Raw genomic sequence first — 23,533 nt, 5'->3', positions numbered from 1 at the left:
TTTACATCTCCTAAGACCAGGCAGCAAGCAGGACATGAGCGGCAGTTTATCCCCCTCCATGGTGGCAGTTCCTATAGGGGATAATTAGTACTGGTCTTCCCTTCCAAAAAACCAGTGGCTGCACCTATGCACACAAAGCTGCTGGCTTTTGAGACACACGCTATGAGTGCTGCCTTCAAATATCATGTCTTTTTACCCTTTGATAAGAAAAAATGGAAACTTAAGCATCTAAGGATACCTTATGCCTTTTTGATAAGGTAAGCACCAGGCTGAATCCAAATTGCTGGGCTCCAAAAGAACTGGTCATCTACACAGGAACATACCACTTTTCTCCAAAATTAGGCTTTATCAAGAGGTGAGACGATGTTCTCATATACATAGGTAAAATGTTGACACAAATTCCCTTAAGGAAAAAGCGGACTAGAATCATGCAGTTTCACCAGGAATCAAAACTGCGCTCTCTGCTGGCCTCCCAGCTTCAGCTGTCTGGAGCCTTTAGCCTAACCTCTACACTTATACTGTTAACGTGAAGATCAAATTATAACAACAAGGCAACAGTACTACGGCAACTATTAATAAGTACCACCAGGCTGTGACAGGCATTGTGCTAAGTGATTTACGTCCTTAATCCTCAAAACGCCCCTCCGAGGTAAGCATTTTTATTCCCATTTTCCAGACAGACAAACCGAGTTTCAGAGAAGCAGTCACACGCCAGTTGGTGGCTGACCTGAGGCTGGAAGGGGGATGACTGCCTCCAGTGCACGGTGGTCAGAAAGGCCTTGAAATGCAGCGAAAAGAAGAAAAAGGACCGGGGCGGTAACTTCAGTGAATGAGAAGAGAGACAGCACCCCAGGCCAGGAGGGGAGAGCGCCGGACGCGCGCCGGCTGGAGCGCGCGGAAGCCCCCGGGCGGCGGCGCCGGATGTCGGACCACGGCCTTCGACCCCGGAGCCGGAAGTGGCTCGTCAGCGCCGCGGCGCGCTCTTCGCGGAGAGAGTCGCTCTGGGGCTTGAGCTACCGGTCGGCCACGAGGTTCTCTGGGCCCGCTTCCAAACGCGTCTGCAAGTCAAAATGTCGCACCCGTCCCCGCGAGCGAAGCCCTCCAACCCCGGTAACCCCCGAGTCTTCTTTGACGTGGACATCGGAGGGGAGCGAGGTGAGCGGAGTGTGGTACTCGCGGAATGGCCCCGAGCAGGCTGGGCTTCCCGGGACTCGGGGGGGACTCCGACGGTGGGCTGCTATTCGGGCCAGGGGCTGCTCAGTGGCGCGGAGGGGGTGGGTGCCCACACTGGACCGCTGGAACAAACCCAGGCATCCAGGGCTGTGTCGAGCCAGCGACCTTGTGCCAGTGCCATCGGTCGTGCGGAAGTTTCTGGAAATTTCTGGTTCGGGGGATTGTGGCGGCCTTTATGTTTGTCTCTCCGCCGCCTTGCACCATCAAGTTCACATAAAATAAGATAATTTTATGTTTGCAATGGAACATTGAGAAAACCCCTGGGATATGCAGCTGTTGGGCAGCAGTCACGCCATGTCTTTTGCCATGCGAGATACATCAGCAGTTGCTACGTTGTTTATAAATTAAAGCGACTTTTGCATATTGCTTTTTCCTTATTACTGATTCTTAACTTAGAGGTCAAGTCAGATTGGTGAACATTCTCTCTGTTTTGGCATTGGGGAAAATGAGCTCAGTGTAGCATTGTGGTTGCCTAGGTTACGTTAGCTGCTCGGAAGCCCCTAAGGTCTTTGAATTAGAGAGCCTGTTGCTTTGTATCTGAACCGCTCTTGTTCTGTAACGTTACAATTTCTGGCCAGGCATTGTGTTAGAATGTATGCACAAACGGACACATCAGGATTCAGGGACCCCGTGGATGGTTATGGATACACACACACATACACGCACTTATTTATATGTACATTCAATTTGTTTTGAAACTAGTGCTAGGTTTATTTTTACCTGCCTTGGGAGTTGTCTAGAATGGCAACTTTTTCAGCTTTTGCTTCAGAGGCTGCCCTACCTAGGTAGGTTCCACAGGACACAAAGGCTACAGCTATATGTAAAACTCGGCCAACCGGACCACTCAAAGGATATTTAATTTTCTTCTATTAGTTACTTGGTGATTGGAAATTCTGAGTACATGTCGAAGAAATTACTCAGAATTTAAAACCATTTGTAGTTCATGGTATCCCTTATATGGTGCTAATCTGCTGGTTACTGTATTTATGATCCTTTGTAAAATGTAGAAAAGTAATTGTTTCAAATTCATCTAGATACTTGACACTTTACATTAGGAAGATGCAATTTGAATATTAGAAAAATGACAAAAAAAGAGGACTTGGTATCTCAGTCACCATAATTTTACCAACTGTAGTTTTTTTTTATATGTTGTTTTTATAATTTTATTTATTTTTCCCCCCAAAGCCCCAGTAGATAGTTGTATGTCATAGCTGCACATCCTTCCAGTTGCTGCGTGTGGGACGCGGCCTCAGCATAGCCTGAGAAGCGGCTCGTCGGTGCGCGCCCCGGATCCGAACCCCGGGCTGCCAGCAGCGGAGCGCGCGCACTCAACCGCTAAGCCACAGGGCCGGCCCACCAACTGTAGTTTTATCATTTGCTTCTTTGGTGGTTTGTTTTCCGTACTGACATGATTTCATTTTTTTCTTTTAGTTGGTCAAATTGTCTTAGAATTGTTTGCAGATATTGTACCCAAAACTGCAGAAAATTTTCGTGCATTGTGTACAGGAGAAAAAGGCATTGGACCCACCACTGGGAAACCTCTCCATTTCAAAGGATGCCCTTTCCATCGAAGTATGTGTAAATTTTCTGAATCTGATTCTTCATATAGATAATCAAATCCTGTTCTGTGGGAGTTAGGGTAGAAAACACTAAGCAGGGGGTGAAAGTTAAAAATTACTGTTAGTTCACAAGAGGATGCTTTGACATCTGAGGCAGTGGCTCAGTTTCATAAAAGTTGGGCTGTGAAAAGTGGAATTAATTATGGGAGGGTACTAAGGTATATTTATAGAGAAATAGACCACCCTGGTTTCACCAGTCCTCTGCCTCTTCACTCCAATATGATTAGATTGAGAAAGAAGGGTGTGGCTGTGAATTAAGTAGACCTTAGGTAACTTGACTGGCTTGTGACAAAAAAGTTATACTTACTTCTTGGGCAGGATTGTTTGGGAAGGTCACAGCCTATTTAAAGATTCAGAGTCTTGGACACCCTGGTGTGATATGTGATTAAAAGATGACATTTTACATTGCTTATTACACTTTGTAATCATACCTTTGGTTAGTGATGATTTGATGGTTCCCTCAGTAGACTGCAGGCTCCGTGAATTCAGGAACTGTATCTTCTCACTATTTTGTCTTTAGCATCTAATATAGTTATTAATTGGCACTCAATAAGTATTTGTTTAATGAATAAACAGATAAGCTCAACTATAATCATATGAGTAGTTACATTAAAAAAACTTGATTAAGAAGAAAATTAACATTTGATTTTTAAATATTTAAACTGTTGATTTACTTTCATGTTTAATAAAATACTGAAATATGCTAATAGTATATGTGGAAAAGAGTTAACATAGCAGGCCTGAGCCTGCTGTCATTAGAAAGATCTGCTTGCAAGGGTGGCCTTTGGCTGGAGTGTGGGAACTTGGCACTTGAACCATTCCCTAAATCAGAAAGGTGGTTTACTACGCCTAGACTGTTTGTACAAACACTTTGATTTATGCTGAACACCTGCTTTCCTTTGGGGAGTCTGAAATTTTGGTACATGCTAGGCAGAGTGCCTATACGATCAGGCCCCATAAAAACCTTGGGTGCTGAGTCTCTAATGGGCTTTCCTGGGCAGAAACATCGTACACATGTTGCTGCATTTTCTTTGCTGGGAGGAGAATGTAGTTCCTCCAGACTGCCTGTATCTTTTTCCTTTATCATGCAGCTGTGTATCCTTACTGTGTCACTGTAATACAACCAAATGTTGAGTCCCTTGAATCCCAGGGAATCTCTGAATCTGGGGGTGATCTTTGGAACTCTTGACACCAAGTGATAATATTTGCTGAAATACTTCCATTAGGGTATAACAAACGTCCTGGGAATAATTGGCCTTTATTCAGTAGACATTATTAACTAATATGTGTCATGCTCTACTTAAGGAGCTAATTGTTAAGAGATGGATCACTGTGATATACATACATACATTATAAAATGGAGATAGAGTCAAGATACTGTGGGAGAAAAATTAGGAGAGCCAACGTCAGAGTCTCTGACAGTTTTATAGGGAAGATGCCATTTGAACTAATCCTTTGAGTGTGAGTGGGGGATCAGGCAGTAAAAGTAGTTTGAGCTCAGATTGTGAAAAGTCTTTTAAAGTATGGAGTTGTTGTGGGGATGGGTGGGGAAAGACTGGAGAGTGACATGACCAGAGTCATGGTTTAGGAAGTTGTCTTATTACATATTCATTAGTTAACACTGCTGAAGTGATCCATATCTTAGTTTCTAATAGCTGTTTTCCTTTTTTTGTAGTTATTAAGAAATTTATGATTCAGGGTGGAGACTTCTCAAACCAGAATGGGACAGGTGGAGAAAGTATTTATGGTGAAAAATTTGAAGATGAAAATTTCTATTATAGGGTAAAGTAGACCAAAATGCATGCTTATTGCTGATAAAAAAAGGTTATGTGCCTGGGATACTTGTTGGATTAAGACACCAATAAATGTCTCAAGTGTGCTTAGATTCTCCTTTTCTTTTAAAAGTTATATTTGTAAATATGCATCTTTAATATGGAAAAATTGCATCCAGTAATGATTTTATTTGGCAAAAATAAGATAGTTACTTCAGTGTGATCCAGGTTTACATGCTTCTGTAAAGCCAGTGAGTTTTTAATGGTCACCATATGGCAAATTGTTTCCAGGAAAAATGTTCTCATTATCAGAAGTATGGTAACTTGTGCATCTTTATGCTTGAATTTGAAGAGCAACAAAACCGTCACTAATATTCAGGATGTCAGGGGATTTGCAAACTAGTGGATATAGTTAATGTCCAAGCTCTTCAAGGACATTAGTGGTGCCTGTGCCTTTGTACCTTCATTGTCCCGATACGTAATCAGGGTATATTGGATCATTTAAGTTATAAAAATAGACGTGTAAGGACAAAAGTAAAACTATATCTTTGGAAGTGAGGAATATAACCAGGGTAATTAGGATAATTTGAAAAGAAAATGTCATCAGTCTTTTTTTGTTTTTTTTTAATTAATTAATTAATTTATTTTTTTCCCCCAGAGCCCCAGTAGATAGTTGTATGTCATAGCTGCACATCCTTCTAGTTGCTGTTATATGAGACGCGGCCTCAGCGCGCGCCTGGGATCCGAACCCGGGCCACTAGCAGTGGAGTGCGCACACTTAACCGCTGAGCCACGGAGCTGGCCCGTCATCAGTCTTTTAAACAGTTATTTATTGATTGCAGCTATATATTTAGTACTGTCACTGGCACCAAAGGGTTTTTAAAAATGAAAGGCCTTGATGACAAGGAATTTATAATCTTACTGGGAAGACAAGATTAAAATACGTGGGACAACTGGAGAATAATATATTATTATGCAAATAAATGCTAAATTGATTGAGATTTTCTGTATATACTATGGGAGAAATGTATGATTTATATGGTTCAAATTATTAGGGAAGACATTGAGGAGGAATGGGTACTTAAGCTGGGCAAACTGGGCTTTGCAAGATGGCCAAGATTTGGTTAGACAGGAATTAAAATACAAATGCCCATTTTGAAGGAGGAATGTGAATGAAGAAAGACAAAGGCAGTAGGAGACTGAGGAAATAAAGATAATATTCTATTTAATATTGTGGGAAAAGCACCAAACTTTTAGAAAGGAAAAGGGAAACTACCAGAAGGATTGAAAATTAAGATTATGTGATGATCCCATTGATCAAAAAGAAAGGGAACTTATTGAAAGGACACATAGTTCTTGCTTTTTACAAACTTGGAGGCCTTGAAAGCTGAATTAGGTTTAGATTGGAGGGGCAAAAGGCATTTTTGGTGGGAAGACTAACATGAGAGTTAGAATGCATGTCTCAAGAAGGAGTAAATTTAGAAAGCCTGAGGATCAAGTGGAAAGATGAAGAACTTGGGTTTCACAGAACCTTTGAACAGGTTGATGCCAAGGCAGAAATTTGATTTCAAGATGTATGCAGTAGTTACTTTTGGGCATTTTCTTTTTTTTTTTTTTAAATTATTTATTTATTTTTCCCCCAAAGCCCCAGTAGATAGTTGTATGTCATAGTTGCACAACCTTCTAGTTGCTGTATGTGGGATGCGGCCTCAGCATGGCCGGAGAAGCGGTGCGTCGGTGTGCGCCTGGGATCCGAACCCAGGCTGCCAGCAGTGGAGCGCGCGCACTTAACCACTAAGCCACGGGGCCGGCCCTGGGCATTTTCTGAAGAAGTGATTCACTTGAGATGAAAGCCATAATAATTGGATTCTTTTGACATTAGGAAAGTATCTAACTGAATGTCCTGTTTGAATTGAATATCCCATCATTGTTTCCAGTTTATTGATGTGTAAAGGAAGAATCATAATGTAGGCCCATAAAAGTGGGAAGACTGTTCAGGTCTTCTCAGGAAAAAGAGCATCCATTATAAAAAAGGGCAAAGTATAATTACTAGCTGGTGGTCTAGTGGTTAAGATTTGGCACTCTCACCGCTGAGGCCAGATTTGTGTCTGTCTTTGGGTTGTCATACTCTGGTGGCTGTATGTTGCTGTGATGCTGAAAGCTATGTCACCAGTATTTCAAATACCAGCAGGGTCATCCATAGTGGACAGGTTTCAGTGGAGCTTCCAGATTAAGACAAACCAGGAAGAAGGACCTGGCCACCCACTTTTGAAAAAATTGGCCATGGAAACCTTATGAATAGCAGTGGAGTATTGTCTGATATAGAGCTGGAAGATGAGAGAATGGTGTAAAAAGACAGGGCAGGGTTCCGTTCTGCTGTACACAGGGTCTCTAGGAAGGCACCACCAACAACAATTACTAGATTTTCTTAAGGCAGCATCTTCATCTTAAAGGTGAAGTGTAAGCATTTTCTCCATATGGTCAATGTAGAAATACTCCCTGCCTTGTTATTTTATTTGGTTTCATAAGCTTTTCTTAAAGTTTAAAAGTGATTAAGTACCCCATGTTTTGTGAATTAAAGTTTGCAATTATACAAAGTAAAATTATACTACATTATTTGATTTAAATGGTATTGCAGTCCACCCTAGTTTTATGTGAATAGTCAGTAAAAGAACAATTCAGACCAGTACCTCTAACCTTGGTTGTCTTTTAATGATTTTTATTTCTACAGCATGATCAGGAGGGTTTATTGAGCATGGCAAATGCAGGCTGCAATACAAATGGTTCTCAGTTCTTTATCACAACAGTTCCAACTCCTCATTTGGATGGGAAACATGTGGTGTTTGGCCAAGTAATTAAAGGAATGGGTGTGGCAAGGATACTGGAAAATGTAGAAGTGAAAGGTGATAAACCTGTCAAAGTAAGTAAAAAGTTACAGTGAAATACACTTCTCTTAGTTGCTGCTATCTTAAAGAAATGTAAGTAAAAGGATCAGATGATTATTAGCTGGAAAAATATTAGGATGACTTTTAGTATAGAGGCCTGGATCTGCCACCTTTTATTTTTGAAACTATTTTCTACAATGAGAGAGATTAGGACTATTTAAAAGGAGATTTTTATTATTTCAACTTCAATCTTGGTGATTTTTGGTAAGTTACTTAAGTTTTCCTATACCTGTAAAACTGAGTCAGTATGTATACTAGTACATAGTAGAAAGAGGACAGGAAACCAAGAATCCTGTCTAGACTCTGCCATTTAACTGGAGGTTTGGCCTCGATCTTGTTATTTAACTTTTCTTAGCCTGTTTCCTCATCCCATATAAATTACTTAAGGGTTTAGATTAGATTATATCACTGTAAAGATCCTTGTGTTCTAAATTCTGTGAATCCGAATGACCACTGGCAACCTGATTGGCAGGGTTGTGAGTGGGAATTGGAAACTCAAATACCTGTGGGAGGTAGGCTATCACTCAGTGTATGAAGGAAACAGTAGTCAATTGACAGCACATGTCCCACCTAAAGAAAATTACATACAGAATGATACAGCTTTCAGTTTACTCTGTACACATTGAGCTGCTGGGTAGCCATAAAATATTTTTGTAAAATAGTGACATTGTATTACTTGGAATGTATGTAAAGGGCATTATTGTATTTAGAGCAGATACATGAGCCTCCTGATATCAGACTTTGGTTTTAGAAGTGACTTGGACAGTGTTGCACTTGACTTGGCAGCTGAATAACTTTTAAACTTAGACTTTTTAATCTCTCATTAATATGGTAGTGCACTTCTACAATTTAGGATTATTTTTACAGTTGTGCATTATTGCAGAATGCGGAGAATTGAAGGAAGGGGATGATTGGGGAATATTCCCAAAAGATGGTTCTGGTGACAGTCATCCAGATTTCCCTGAGGATGCAGATATAGACTTAAAAGATGTGAGTACTTTCAGATTAGTCAAACTCTTAATTACTTAAATTACTAAAAACATTTAGTACTGAATTTTGAGCTTTTTGTATCAATCTGTCTTAATGATAGAGCCTAGCATTAAACCACATTACTTATTAAAATCCAACATTATTTGTATTCTTTCTTTTATACAGGTAGATAAAATTTTATTAATAACAGAAGACTTAAAAAACATTGGAAATACTTTTTTCAAATCGCAGAACTGGGAGATGGCCATTAAAAAATATACAAAAGTTTTAAGGTAATAAAATACTTTTTAAAAACTACTTTTAAGAACTTGTAAATTGAATTATAAACTGAAATTCAGAGTTATTTATTGTATTTTTGGCAAATTACTTGCAGAGTAACCAGGTGTGTTGAAATAGTTGCATTTCTTTTGTTGCCTCCACCTTATTTTGAAAAATTTCAAAATACAGAAAAGTTGAGTACATGAATACTCATGTACTTTTACCTACTACATTCACCCATTTTTAACATTTGCTATATTTGTTTTTGCAGAGTTGTTTTGAAAGGAAGTTGCTGATACTGTGACACTTTACCCCTAAGTATTTTAGCAAGTATTTCCTAAGAAACAAGGACAGGCTTTTGCATAACTTCACTACCATTAAAGTACTCCCAAAATAACACTGATACAATATTATCTAATATGTAATCTATATTCAGATTTCCCCAATTGTTTCAATTTTTTTTTTACTTCAGAGTCCAAACCAAGATCATGCATTGGATCATTTGGCTTTATGTCTCTAGTTTCCTCTAATTTTTAATAGTCTCCACTCTACATGTTTCTTATAGTCACTTGCATTTTGTGGATTCTAAATTAGTTGTCTTATATTTGTTTGATTGCTGTATTTGTTTGATTTCTTCCTCAGTATTAGTTTGAGGTTAAATATTTTGGCAAGAGGACTTAGGTAATGTTGTATATTTCCTATGATACCACATCCTGAAGGCACATGTGTGGCCTGTTTTGAGTTTCAGCACTTGGTTAAAGTGGTGTCAGCCAGATGTTTCTGTTATAAGAGTACCTTTTCCCCTTTGTAAATAATTGATAAGTACTCTATGAGATGATACTGTGAGATTGTGTGAATATCCATTCCCTAACCTTTCACCTAATGGTTTCAGCATTGTTGAAGACCCTTGCCTGATTACATTGATGGTTACAGAACTTTGATTTTTTTTTTTTTTTTGGTGAGGAAGATTGGCCCTTGAGCTAACATCTGTTGCCAATCTTCCTCTTATTGTTTGAGGAAGATTGTTGCTGAGCTAACATCCGTGCCAACCTTCGTCTATTGTGTCTGTGGGATGCCTCCACAGCATGGCTTGATGAGCAGTGTGTAGGTCTGCTCCCGGGATCTGAACCTGCGAACCCCAGGCCGCCAAAGTGGAGCGTGCGAACTTAACCAGTATGCCACCCAGGCCAGCCCCAGAACTTTGATTTTCTAATTATATCATTCAGGCATTCTTCTGTTTGAAAGAGCCTTCCCACACTCCCCTCCTTTTTTAGAATCATTATAGACCTGTGAATTTTTTTTCAGTTTAACCTGTTATTATACTGTTATCATCATTCTTTTTGATGCTCAAAGGGTTCCAAATTTATCCAGTGGAAGGCCCCTTTCCTATATCCTTTTGACATATTCCTGTTAGTCTGTGAGCACTTGCTTTCTGGCACGAGACGTTCCAGTCTCATCTTATACTTAACCTTATTTCCAGATCTGGTATCAGCAGTTTTACCAAGGAGCCCTGATTCTTTTCAGTGGGGAACAGACTTTAGAAATCAAATTCTGGGTGCCAAGTGTGCTCCTTGTTTCTGGGCCCTTTTCAGTGCACAGAGCTAGGAACTACAGTCATGCGTCAGTTAACAACGGGGATACATTCTGAGAAATGCAAGTTAGGTGATTTTGTCATTGTGTAAACGTCATACAATATACTTACACAAACCTGGATGGAATAACCTACTACATCTCTAGGCTATGTGGTGCCAGTCTTAATGGGACCACTGTTGTATATGTGGTCCATCGCGGACCGAAACGTCGTTATGTGATGCATGCTACATTAAAATACAATTCAAAACCAACACTACAGGGTTCTTCACCTTTTCCCATCCTATTCCCTCTCCCACAATAAGAACCTTGGTTCCAAACATAATTATACTGGAAAGTACATAATGGGGACCTGAGTTTTAAAAAACAGAAAAGTGTTAATAGTACATGATTATCTTTAAATTTGGGATTATTCTTAAATTGGCCTCTCTGAACACTTTGGGGAAAAAAGTTGGAAAAAATAAAAATAAAAAATCTTCTAAAGAAAAATAAGTATTTAAAATATTGTGATCATTAAGAATATTAATATTAGTATTTGATGAGCTTTTTGTATCAGAAATGACATAACTTTTTGACATAGTTGAAGAAGCAGACTAAGTCTTATTTATGTGGCATTCCATGCTACTTTTATTAATGTGTTCTCCAGATATGTAGAAGGTTCAAAGGCCGTTATTGAGAAAGCAGATAGATCCAAGCTGCAACCTGTAGCTTTAAGCTGTATGTTGAATATTGGTGCTTGTAAACTGAAGATGTCAAATTGGCAGGGAGCAATCGACAGTTGTTTGGAGGTAAGTCTGTTTGATGTTGGAATTTTTGAAGGAGTTGGATTATGACTTATCAACTTGAACAAAATGTATATATTATATACATTAATATATCTTATTACATAGGACCTAATAAGACTTGTTTCGTCATCTTATCTCTCAATCCATTTATTTACCTTATAACACTGTGTCAGTATCTATGAAGATACTTTTCCTGTTTTCCTCCAAGCATATGTATCAGCTTATTTATTCATTTAACAGATTGAGCACTTGTTATGTGCTAGGCATTGGAAGACAAAGCCAGGAATGATTAAGAATGTGGGTTGTGGAGTCAGTCAGACATAGTTTTTAATTAGACTCTGTCACTTACTAGCTTTGTGATCTTGGGGAAGTTCCTAATTTTAGAGTCTTAATTTGTTTATATGTTAAATGAAAATACTACTACTTGCCTCCTGGGGTTGTTATAAGGATTACTTAACATCTGTAAAGCATTTAGCCCAGTGTTGGGCACGTGTTAAGCACCCAGCAGAGACTAGGTATTTGAACTAAAAGACAGACCTATGCCCTCAACGAACTTATTATTTGGTGGAAGAGGGAGTCAATTTTAATTTAGGGTTATGAGGACTTATATAGGGAGAATGGGTACTACTGGAACATATGGAAAGGTCACCTGTTTTTATGGGGGCATCCAGGAATACTAACTGATAAAGCTAGAAAGGTTGGCAGCATTACCTTCCTCAAATAGAGCAATTATGACTCTCTCCCTATTGTATGGTTTGCTGAAAAAATTTCCAAATGAAACCATCTATTTTAGAAAGACCACCCCCAGTAATTTTTACGTGTATTGCACATTAAGCTATGTGCATAGATCAGCCATGCCCAGAGCAAGTAGAAATAAAATGAGATCCTAATTTGGTGGAATAAGGGAAAAGAATATATTTAGAAGGGAGGATACAACAGAGGGAAAAAGTTATCATAGGAAAAGATTGGTCTTCACTCTGCATCTCTTTTTGACCTTTGTGAGGCAGACAGTATACCCTTTTCATAAGTAAACAAAATATATTGTATTTAAAATGTTTGTTTCAGAAGAGAGAGCTATCTGAAGTTACACTCCTTTAAAAAAGCCCTAGATCTCAAGTGAGAGTGTATATGAATTTTTATGCAAAATGGTTTTTATTATCAGTTAGGGCCCAATCAGGAGATACAAACCTCATAGTAATTTGAACAAAGTTCACTATAAAAGGATATATAAGAGGAGACTGGAATAATGAGGGATTGGCTAGTAAAGAGAATTCTAAAGAATAGGGGAATAGCAGATATATATATAAAATATAGGAGCAGCTGCTCCCTCTGAGATGCAGCCCCCAAGGAAGAGGCACCTCTCCACGCCCCTTGACTGAGATTCACATCTCATTGGAGAAGCCATGTGACTCACAGGGTAGTAGAGAAGTTCACTGGGTACCATTCTTGTGAGATTCACTGGAGTGCTTGGGCAAGTTGCCTGCTGGGAGCTGCTATGTGCTGTTGACCAAGGTCACTGCAGGAGCCTAATGAGAGGAGCACACTTTCTCTTCCATGACCACTTAGTACCCTCTACTGACAAAATTTAACAATGTGCCAGCTGGCAGAGGAGAGATTTTATAGGGTCCAGCTCCATTATCACAGAGTGGTGAAGATTTGGAGCTGACAGGCAAGACATTAAGACCTAGCATATATATTTAATACTTAATATTTAGATAACAATACTCATTTTATAATTTTTTGTAGGCTCTTGAAATAGACCCATCAAATACCAAAGCCCTGTACCGCAGAGCTCAAGGATGGCAAGGATTAAAAGAATACGATCACGCATTGGTAAAATTTTGTTCTAAATTTTAATTTTTTTAAATAGACAACCATCTTCATAAATCATACATCTAATATTTCACTAAATATTTTTTCCAATTAAAGGCTGATCTTAAGAAAGCTCAGGAGATAGCACCAGAAGATAAAGGTAAGTTGCAGTTTTTGTAGTGAAAGTTCATTTTGTCCTTTAAGAATTTGTCCTTATGAACCACTGTACCCTATTTATTAACAGATGTTACAGAATGCCTGTTATTGGGCCAGGCACTGATCATTCTGCAGTGAAAAAACAGTCAAGGTCCCTGCCCTCAAAGAGCTTACATTCTAGTCCTTCTCCAGAATACTAATTTTCAAATATCTGAATACTATTTGTTCTGCTGTATCACTTGAGATCTGGTTCTTATTACTGTAATTCTAGTTGAAAGCACAGCACTAAAAGATATAGTATTTATGGTGAATTTAATGTTTGGGACATTCCATAAGATGGATGTGGCCATAAGCTAAGTATTCTAGCTACTGGATAAGGAAAGCTTTGGAAAGCTATGACAAAAGTAGGTTTGTTTTTCAAATAAATGAACTACAAATAGTGATACTAGATCTAGATATTAAAATATATCTTTCATCTCTTATTGCTAAAGTCAAACAGGGGAGGCACTTAACTGCCCTCTAATGGAGAGGGAGAAGGCAGATCTCTGTATAATTCAATTAGAGTTCTCTGAACTGACAGTCTTCTAAAATTATGCATCATGATTTTTGTGTTTGTGCAATTGCTTTCTCAGAGTAAAGTTTTCTGTTAATAGGAATTAGTTTATGGAGAAGAAAAGTTTTACCAAGGGAGAGTTAACTATCATACTTACATATTTTGGTCAACCTAATTTGTTTGGATGTTTTGAGAAATAACTCATATTACGTATTTATTTTGCAGCTATCCAGGCAGAATTGCTGAAAGTCAAACAAAAGATAAAGGCACAGAAGGATAAAGAGAAGGCAGCATATGCAAAAATGTTTGCTTAATAAGGATTCAGTTTTGCTTACATATTATGCATTGATTGTATAAAGGCAATAAGAAAACTTTAAGGGTTTTTGTCTATTATATAAAGGATCCCTAATGTGTTTCCTTTGATATTTCAGTTTCCCATTGTTTACAGGTTAGGAATACTCATATGGGTTCACTCTTAATAAAACAGTGTTACAAAATACAGTGAAACTGATTTTTTTTTAAATGACTATCTGCATTATTCACAAAGAAGAATGGTATCCAGCCTTTTCTTAAACTCCTAAAGACACATCCTGTTGAATAAACAGATGAAAGCTTAAGTTTGTATATCGTTTCCCTCAATTCTTTGATGTATTTTTTTGTGGTTGGTTGGTGCATGTTCAGGAGTCAGCATACTTTGTCCAAAGGGCTCGATAGTAAATATGTTGGGCTTTGTGGACCACTATATTCTGTCATAACTACTTGGTTCTGCAGATGTAGCTAAAAGGTAGCCACAGACCATGTGTAAACCAGTGGGCGTGGCTGTGTTCCAGTAAATCTATTCATAAGAATAAGTGGTAGGCTGGATGCCAACCTCTGGTCTAGATTATACATTTAGTTTTGATGAGTCCAATGTACAATTAAAAGGCCAATAGCACATTTTGCTGTTCATACTAAATCTCTGAAGACTTGAAGAGGTAAACAGTATATCACTTATAAAGTTTTAAGAGAAACATGCATAATTTTTTATGGGGCAATTTTAGGTATAAAATTTTTATTTCACTGATAATGATGTTATGAACATTCTGATCAATAATATGCTGTAAGATATTTTGACACTTGTTAACTTCTGAACATTCTAAAGTTAGCTTGTCATACATTTTAAAGAAACTGGCTATCAAATGTGCCTGCAGTGAAATCAGTTGCAGTTTACATTCCATTGTAAGCAGGTCCTCCACCACCTTCGGGTACCACCCAGTTAATATTCTGACTTGGATCTTTAATATCACATGTTTTACAATGCACACAGTTCTGAGCATTTATCTGTAACCGAAATCCATCACCTTGTTCCAAAGGTACAAATTCATAAACTCCTGTGAGGAAAGAAAAATATATAATATTGTGAAGTCCTAACTTTTTAAATTCAAAAGTATAAACTGAAGTCCCAGAAACAGTAGCTACAGAAAGCATGAAGGATTGTTTTCTGAATGTTTACCCATAAAGAATATTATGAAGATTTTGGTGTGTGCTATTTCTGTTAGTATAAATTAAACATAGATAAAAGCAGAAGGTATAGCAGTATTTGGCTGAGTTAGTCTTACTAACAAGGGAACTCAACATTTAGCCGTCTTGGAGTTCTAATTTTATATAGAGATGTGTACTATAGCTGAAAAGACAAACAGATCCAGTCCTTACCCTCAAGGAGGTTATAATCTACTGTGATGACAGAAATGACTGAAAAGTAAAGTCAAAGACAGTCAAGGTCTCTGCCGTCAAAGATCTTATATTCTAGACTCTCCAGAATGTACTAATTTTCACATATGTAAATCATTTGAGACCTAGTTCTCATTCTAATTCTAGTTGAAAGCTCAGCATTAAAAGATACAGTATTCATGATGAATTTAAAGTTAGGGACTATTTCCTTGAGCTGAACGTGGCTATAACCTAGTATTTTAGTATATATACATAAATATACCATATGTGTGTGTGTGTGTATCTATATGAGCAGCCACGACAGAAATGATTTTTTTAAAACGTCATGTAAACATGGGAAGGTATTCTTTGGTGTTCCGTAATCCTTATCTTGGTCTAAGGGTAGACGGAAAGGCTTTTTTTGAGAAATGTTATCTGAACTAGGCTTAGCAAAAATTCTCTAATATAACATTGCTAGTTAAAGAACTATAAAAAGAATGAGTTTCTAAAGGAAGCTGGATATAACAAGTCATTTACAATTTCTAAGCAATGGAAAGAGGTATAGAAATGTCTTAAAATAGTGGAAGCATATTCCTAACATGTTTAAAACAAATACTTGTATTTTAGGAATGGATGGAAATCACATTACTGACCTGCAGGGCAGAATCGCTGCTCGGGCCCATCATATATTGACAGATTTCTATTTACAGGTATACTGTCATCCTTTAAGGTTAAATGTGCTGGCTGATCATGTTCATGATTAGTACCACTCAGAGCCACAGATGACAAAAGGTCAAAACTGATCTGTCCGTCGGGTTTTGGATACTCAATAGGTGTGCAATCCTTGGCTGGCTTGAGCTGATCAGAGTCAGAACCTTCAACAGTTTTGAAGAAGATTTTTAATTAAAATATAACACTAACTTTACTTTCTTAAACATTTTTCTAAAAACTTGAAAATATTATACCCAAGAAATAAGACTTTAGCCCTCTTAAAATAACAATACACTGTTCTCTTAAAAATACTGAATTTATCATTTCTCTAATAAAGCAAGTTTAAAACATTAAAGTCAAAAAAGCACACTTTCGGGGCCTGCCTGGTGGCGTAGCGGTTAAGTGTGTGCACTCTGCTTTGGCGGCCTGGGGTTTGCAGGTTCGGATCCCAGGCACACAAGGACACAGCACTTGTCAAACCATGCTGTGGCGGCGTCCCATATAAAGTAGAGGAAGATGGGCACGGATGTTAGCCCAGGGCCAGTCTTCCTCAGCAAAAAGAGGAAGACTGGCATCGGATGTTAGCTCAGGGCTAATCTTCCTCACAGAAAAAAAAAAAAAGTTCACTTTCTCCACTAATTAATGGATCTCATTGATGACTTTTTATTTGCCTTGAGCTAACATCTGTTGCCAGTCTTCCCCTTTTTGCTTGAGCAAGATTCGCCCTGCGCTAACATCTGTGCCAATCTTCCTCTCTTGTATGTGGGTTGCCACCACAGTATGGCAACTAATGAGTGATGTAGGTCTGCACCTAGGAACTGAACCCAGGCCGCCAAAGCGGAGTGCACCAAACCTAACTACTAGGCCACAGGGCTGGCCCCCCATTTATGAATTTTTAATAATTATAACATTCATACTCTCAAATATGTTTGGATTACCTTTATGTTTTAGAGTCCATGGCTCCATTCCTCTAAATATCCAGTAAAATATTCCAGTGTAAATCATCCCTCCATACACACCCAGTATTCCATGGCAGGACGGTCTTATATTTCTAACAGTATATAGTTCTTTCCATACCCATGATTTCTTCAAATTCTCCTCATACTCGGTTACATGGAGTCCTTTATTATAAAAACATGAAATGTTAAGTGTGAAACTGCCTCAAGGAGTATAAACTACTTTATCATCAAGGTATTTTAATCTTGTAATATGTGATTAGTGATTCTTAAGTAATTTTAAAAAACAAGTGGTCATATAAGACCACTATGAAGAATCTTTCATGCATAAATGTTAGCATCTTCAAAAAGATAACCATTTGATACATGTTATTAACACTCAGTAAGGCATTTGATTTCTTATAATGGTAGCATGGAAAATTCAGTGAACCTGAAAAGGAAGCTTAAGATAAAAAGTTTATGCTACCTATAAAAGCAAAAATTTTTATAATTTATCAATGAAACACTTCTACCTGTTATGGGTTGAACTGTGTCCCCCTAAAAAGATATTCTGAAGTCCTAACCCCCAGGATCTCAGAATGGGTCAGAATAAGGTCATTGCAGATGTAATTGGTTAAGATGAGGTCATACTGGAGTACAGTGGGTCCTTAATCCAATGACTGGTGTCCTTATAAGATGAGACACAGACACACAGAGAGAAAACAGCCAGGTGAAGATGGAGGCAGAGACTGGAGTTATTCTTATTCTGCCACAAGCCAAGGAATGCCTGGGGCTATTAGAAGCTGAGAGAGGCAAGAAAGGATTCACCCCTAGAGACTTCAGAAAGAGTATCGCCCTGCTAGCCTGTAGAACTCAGAATAAATTTCTGTTGTTTTAAGCCACCCACTTTGTGGTACTTTGTTGCGGCAGCCCTAGGGAATTATAACAAGACCTAAAACTTGGCGCATCGTTTAATATTTAATGGGACAAATTGGTTCTTCTTAACTCTTGTGAAATGCCATAGTGACTACTCTTTCTGGTCACTGTTTCCTTTTCTGCCTCCACTTCCCTTCAGGCTTTAATCCTCAAGCTAGTCTTTGGTGATCTACTTGCTCCAGTACTATCTATGTGTGGTACTATGTGTACATGATACAGTGAAAGTATGGCTGGTGGACCAACAAGGAAAAATACTTGGCAAGAAAATTAAAAAAAAAGTTCCACTACTCAACCATTATACACCATCTTGCCTATTCTGTTCTCCCTAAAGCATCCTCTTGCCTTTTCTATGTTCTACCTTATCTCCTTCCTCTCCCACACCCTAGGCCTCCATTCCTACAACAACATTTGGAGGCCTCATCAGGTTGCTTACTTCTAAGTAGAAGAACATTTGTTATCTGGGGTTATAAAGAATAAGGCTTATTTATCAAATATATATTGACTTACTACAGTGTGCCAGGTGTTTGGGATTCATAGTGAATAAAGTCCCTGATGTCTTGGAGTTTTCCATCCAAGAGGCAAGAGACAAAGTTGATAAGTAAATTATATAGTATGCAAAAAGGTGGAACATACTATAGGAAAAAACAGTGCGGGGGTAGGTGGCGTCGGTTGGGAGTGCTCTGTGTGCGTGTTGCAAAATAATTGATATGGTCAAGGTAAGAGAAAGTGACATTTGAGCAAAGGTGAAGGAAGCAAGGGAGTCAGCCATGAGCAAAGACCATGAGATGGGAGCATGCCTGGCATATTCCAGAAGCAGCGAAGAAGCCAGTGAGGCTGGAATGGAGAGTAAGAAGAGATGAAGTCAGAGAGGGGATAGAACTTTTGCTTTGGAGAAAAACCGAGAATCACCAGAGGGTATTTTTACATTAAGGGTTTACTGAGATGTAGTGCTAGCTGTGCCTCTCCACCACAGCAGAAGGGTGTGCTTGCAAAGCCTGCTAAGGAATAGGTGCTGCTCGATTCTGTGTTCTGCAAAGCTGTTCTGTTTTCAGGCTGAAGATACTTAAGTATTTGTGAGGTATCTTAGCGTGTATATTACATGTATGTAATGTAATGCAGAACTGTCAAACTTGAAATCACTTCTAAGTAGGCTGGCACCACTGGTATTCTACTTTTGATGTGAATAAAACAGAACATTGCTATAAAAACTTGACTAATTATTGAGAGTAGGGTCATGTAGTTTTCTTTGCACAGCACACATCTTAATGCTTTGTGTAAAGGGACAGATACAATATATATCTTCTAATGTCAATTAAAATATACAGAAAAAAGACCTCAAGATTTTTTTTTTGGGGGGGGGGGGTGAGGAAGATTGGCCCTGAGCCAACATCTGCCAATCCTCCTCTTTTTGCTGAGGAGGACTAGCCTGGGCTAACATCCATGCCCATCTTCCTCTATTTTATATGGGACACCGCCACAGCATGGCTTGACAAGCGGTGCGCCGGTGCGCGCCCGGGATCTGAACCGGCAAACCCCGGGCCGCTGCAGCAGAGCGCGTGCACTTAACCACTTGCGCCACCGGGCCGGCCCCTCAAGATTTTTTTTTTTTTTTATAATTTTTTTATTTATATTTTTTTTCCCCCAAAGCCCCAGTAGATAGTTGTATGTCATAGCTGCACATCCTTCTAGTTGCTGTATGTGGGACGCGGCCTCAGCATGGCTGGAGAAGCGGTGCTTCGGTGCGCGCCCGGGATCGAACCCGGGCCGCCAGCATCGGAGCGCGCACACTTAACTGCTAAGCCACAGGGCCGGCCCTCAAGATTTTTAATTGTATTGATTTTCATCCTCTATCTTGATTATATGCTTCTTTTTAAATGTCTCAGTGAAAAACCTGACAATTTTCTATACTTTAAATGGGACGTTCTTACCTATTGTCTTTGATTGGAGATTTTCACTAGTTAGTTGATCAAAAATAGATTCTGCTGCCAAAATTCCACTTTTCATTGCTGTGTGGGTACCTTTGATCTTGGGAACATTCATGAAACCAGGGCTACAACCAATTAGTAAACCACCAGGAAAGGTGAGTTTTGGTATAGACTGGGGAAAGAAACATTCAAAATACATTTGTTAGCTCAAACAAGTAAAACTGAATACTCCAAATGATAGCCTCTTAAAAATCTAAAACTTCAGGGAAAAACTGAAACAAAACAAAAAACATGAAAATGAATCTAGTGAAAGAAAAAACCAGATCAAGGACAGTTTCTCTCCCCTCCACTAAGAATAAGCATGAGGACTGTTATTATTGTTTGTTAAGAGTTTTTCCTTCTCCCTCCCCATGACTGACCTACGCGAGACAGATTTAAGACTGGCGTGTTAACATATTTAAATAAAATTTTTTTATTTGTACATATCCACGTCAGAGTTAAAAAACAGTCTCTAAACCTGAACAACTATTATCTGAATTGTGATCTGCTTTTACATGCATTCTGGGTAACACATGATTTACGAAGGCTGTTCTCTTAATTCTATATCTCCTTTTTATTTTGACATCTAGGGATGGAAAACTAGGTTCTAATCATGGCATCACTACAATTAGCTACTAGCTTAAATAATATATTTTAATGAATTTAAGAATAAGTTGAGTTGCCAAAATAAATTTTAACACAGTTGTTTTGGCCTCAGTATACATTTCTGATACAAAACAATGTGATAAAGGGTGGTGATATTTTTTGGTTCAGCCGATAAAAGCCTATATATACCCCACAATGTAGCAGCTGAACTACAGATTGTTTGCATGGGAAATGTACTCTAATCTATATTTTGTAAAGGAAAGAAGAGAGAACCAGTGCAGAGTTGTTCTTTTCTCCTCTGTATTTTTTCTTCTCTAAGGGCTTCCTAAAATATGTAAGGGTCTTTGTCGAGGAAGAGGTAGGTGGTAAAAGTTTGGCTGATGGCGCAGAGAGGAGCTCTGAGAAGAGGGGGTTAACAGAGAAACTACAGCTATCAGCTGCGAAAGACATGGTCAGGTGTGTTTTTAAGTTCTGGGAGGATCCTACCCTGTGTGGGATGTGATAGTGGCAGCTGGGCATCTTGTTAAGGAACCAGGAACTAAGGAAAAGTTGCTCTGAGCAATGTTGTACTCTCGGACATTCATTAAACTAGGGCTACAAATAATTAAAAACCCATCAGGAAAGATGAGTTTTGGTATAGACTGAAGAAAGAGTGAAATAGAAAGTCATGCAATATTTATTAGCTCAAAAGAAACAAAATTGAATGTTCAAAATGATTGCCTCTTAAGGTCTTCAAAAACTTACTGGAAATAAATTTCTGAATCTTTGACTAATTAAATCAGAAAATTTAAGTAAAAAGTGTGTGTGTGGTTATCCCTTCCTGCCAATCTGCAGATCATCTGAGATGGTGAAGCACACAAGGCAGATGTTTTAAAATACAAATCTGTATGTACTATTTTTTTTTTTGTGGGGAAGATCAGCCCTGAGCTAACATCTGTGCTAATCCTCCTCTTTTTTTGCTGAGGACCGGCTCTGAGCTAACATCTATTGCCAATCCTCCTCCTTCCCCACCCCCCCCCAAAGCCCCAGTAGTTAGTTATATGTCATAGTTGCACATCTTTCTAGTTGCTGTATGTGGGACACGGCCTCAGCATGGCCGGAGAAGCGGTGCGTCAGTGCGCGCCCAGGATCCGAATCCGGGCTGCCAGTAGCAGAGCGCGAGCACTTAACTGCTAAGCCATGGGGCCGGCCCTGTATGTACTATTGAATATACTAAAACTTTTATACTACAAATTAAAATGTAGAATTAGACTGATAGTAGGTATTATGGACATTACTCAGAGGAGTTTAATGGGCTTGAACATAGCTATGCAATTCAATAAATTTTTGTTGCAAATGAATTACTACTCTAGAAACAAAAACAACCTCATGAGAAGTAATCCCATAACAACAGAGCTTAGGGAAAGTGTTATTTTAAGAATCCAGTGATGATGTTTATAATTTAGCTATAATTTTACTTGACTTTATGAATTACTGTTACAGTAATAAAGCATTTAGAACTTCCCTTTAAGTCAACCCCTCCCCAATTTTTCTATTATCTGTTACTTTTACAATAGATTTTATAAAAAAAGATAAGCAGTTTCTCAAATAGTTCTAGATTCTCAGAATATTAGAGACAAAAGAATCATCTGTACTTTACAGATGATCCCTTAAGACAAGAGAAGTTAAGTAACTTGCTGCAAATCATTTCGTAGAAGTTTTAGAGTTCATTTTTAGATCATCTTGCCTGTCTAATACTATTTCCACAACAGTACTAACAGCTTTTATCATAGTTAGCTATCTAGGTCTTATTTCATTGTTTAATTAGTATATACTGATAGTATATACATTGTTTAATTAGTATATACTGAATACATTACCTGCATTTGGTAAGATTTATTTTGAACATATACTAAAATAGGACAATTAAGGTTAAAAGATTAACAGAGGCCACCTAAAAGGCATGGATGTTACTAGGTAGTTGGGATGAATTAATTACCTTTGCTGAAAACTAAATTTCCTTTTGAGTTTCCTGGCAGCTAAGGAATAAAGGGAAATATCTTGGATCACATAGTTTTTATTTTCCGGTTAAAACAAACCAACAAACAAAAAAAGCTCATGAATTTATCTTTGGAGATCAATATATTCTTAAAACTAAATTCATGGTGTAATTTATTTAGCTACTGTGTGACGTAGTTTTATAAATACTAGGTGCTTTGCTTAATTCTTTAAATTTTCTTCCTATGGGATAATTTTCTATTCTTTCTCTGAATTTGTTACATTATATTTTCAGTGCTGAATTTATAACACAGAAATGAGGAGTAAAAAAGTAGGAAGAGCTACCTGAAAGCCACCTTCATTGAGAGCTCTGGCTCCATATGCAATCCTTTTTCCACCTTCCAAAGTTGGCTGAATGCTGGGATGGTGTTTCCACCTCTGGAACTCTCTAAATGGACTCAGGTATGGATTTTGATAGTCTAGACCAACCTTAAAATTTTTATATTTAAATTTGATATATTTATACAATTTCAAATTAAATCAAGCTAAAATGTGAGCAATATTTATCAGAAAACATGTACATTAAATTTCTTGTACTCAAAGTATTCGGGGAAATATATGCAGTAACCCAAATTTAAATAAATAACTGAATAAAATCTTTTTGAAAAAGAAAGGTCAACAAAAAGATGCCATGTGTTTATATTTGGCAAAACTTAAAAAATTTAGAACATATTAACAAATCATTGTGTTTTGTAAATCAAAGTCCAAATTAAAAAAATATTTGTAGGTAAGTATCTCACATTATGTTTCTACAAAAGGAGTTGTAATTATTTCTTATTCATTTATCAATACTAACCCTAAATATGAACTAATCAAAAGCTGTACTACTGAGGCAAAAATAAAGAAACAGGAAGCAGTCATATTTAGAAAAAGACGGGTTACAGAAATAAAGACGACTACATTTTACAAGGCATTACCAAAGTGCTGAAACTAATAACCAAC

The 23,533-nt window shown here is 38.1% G+C and overlaps 2 protein-coding genes across 2 annotated transcripts in view; one reads left to right on the top strand and one right to left on the bottom strand.

The window, feature by feature from the left end:
* Nucleotides 1–1,002: 1,002 nt before the first annotated feature.
* PPID (peptidylprolyl isomerase D) lies at nucleotides 1,003–14,337 on the top strand. The gene is made up of 10 exons (XM_058550269.1): nucleotides 1,003–1,155; nucleotides 2,665–2,805; nucleotides 4,528–4,634; nucleotides 7,356–7,544; nucleotides 8,437–8,559; nucleotides 8,725–8,831; nucleotides 11,054–11,195; nucleotides 12,939–13,025; nucleotides 13,122–13,164; nucleotides 13,939–14,337. Exons 1-10 carry the CDS (start codon nucleotides 1,071–1,073, stop codon nucleotides 14,025–14,027), a joined length of 1,113 nt encoding a protein of 370 aa, XP_058406252.1. The 5' UTR covers nucleotides 1,003–1,070; the 3' UTR covers nucleotides 14,028–14,337.
* ETFDH (electron transfer flavoprotein dehydrogenase) overlaps nucleotides 14,213–23,533 on the bottom strand; it is a 33,701-nt gene continuing 24,380 nt past the window's right edge. Inside the window, exons 9-13 of the mRNA XM_058550267.1 lie at nucleotides 22,877–23,020; nucleotides 19,913–20,081; nucleotides 17,052–17,234; nucleotides 16,056–16,277; nucleotides 14,213–15,083 (exon numbers count right to left, since the gene is read on the bottom strand). Of these exons, the coding sequence (XP_058406250.1) occupies nucleotides 14,920–15,083; nucleotides 16,056–16,277; nucleotides 17,052–17,234; nucleotides 19,913–20,081; nucleotides 22,877–23,020 (882 nt within the window). The 3' untranslated portion in view covers nucleotides 14,213–14,919. The remainder of the gene's footprint in view (nucleotides 15,084–16,055; nucleotides 16,278–17,051; nucleotides 17,235–19,912; nucleotides 20,082–22,876; nucleotides 23,021–23,533) is intronic.

This window comes from Diceros bicornis, chromosome 11 (assembly GCF_020826845.1).
Source record: "Diceros bicornis minor isolate mBicDic1 chromosome 11, mDicBic1.mat.cur, whole genome shotgun sequence".
Taxonomy (NCBI): domain Eukaryota; kingdom Metazoa; phylum Chordata; class Mammalia; order Perissodactyla; family Rhinocerotidae; genus Diceros; species Diceros bicornis.
This window is presented reverse-complemented; position numbering and strand designations above follow the sequence as displayed.

Bases quoted from the DNA above. Each gene is read 5' to 3' on its own strand.
- PPID (XM_058550269.1), top strand. From the start codon at position 1,071: ATGTCGCACCCGTCCCCGCGAGCGAAGCCCTCCAACCCCGGTAACCCC. The intron at 8,560-8,724 runs GTGAGTACTTTC...TCTTTTATACAG, and splicing joins CAGATATAGACTTAAAAGAT to GTAGATAAAATTTTATTAAT. The intron at 11,196-12,938 runs GTAAGTCTGTTT...AATTTTTTGTAG, and splicing joins CAATCGACAGTTGTTTGGAG to GCTCTTGAAATAGACCCATC.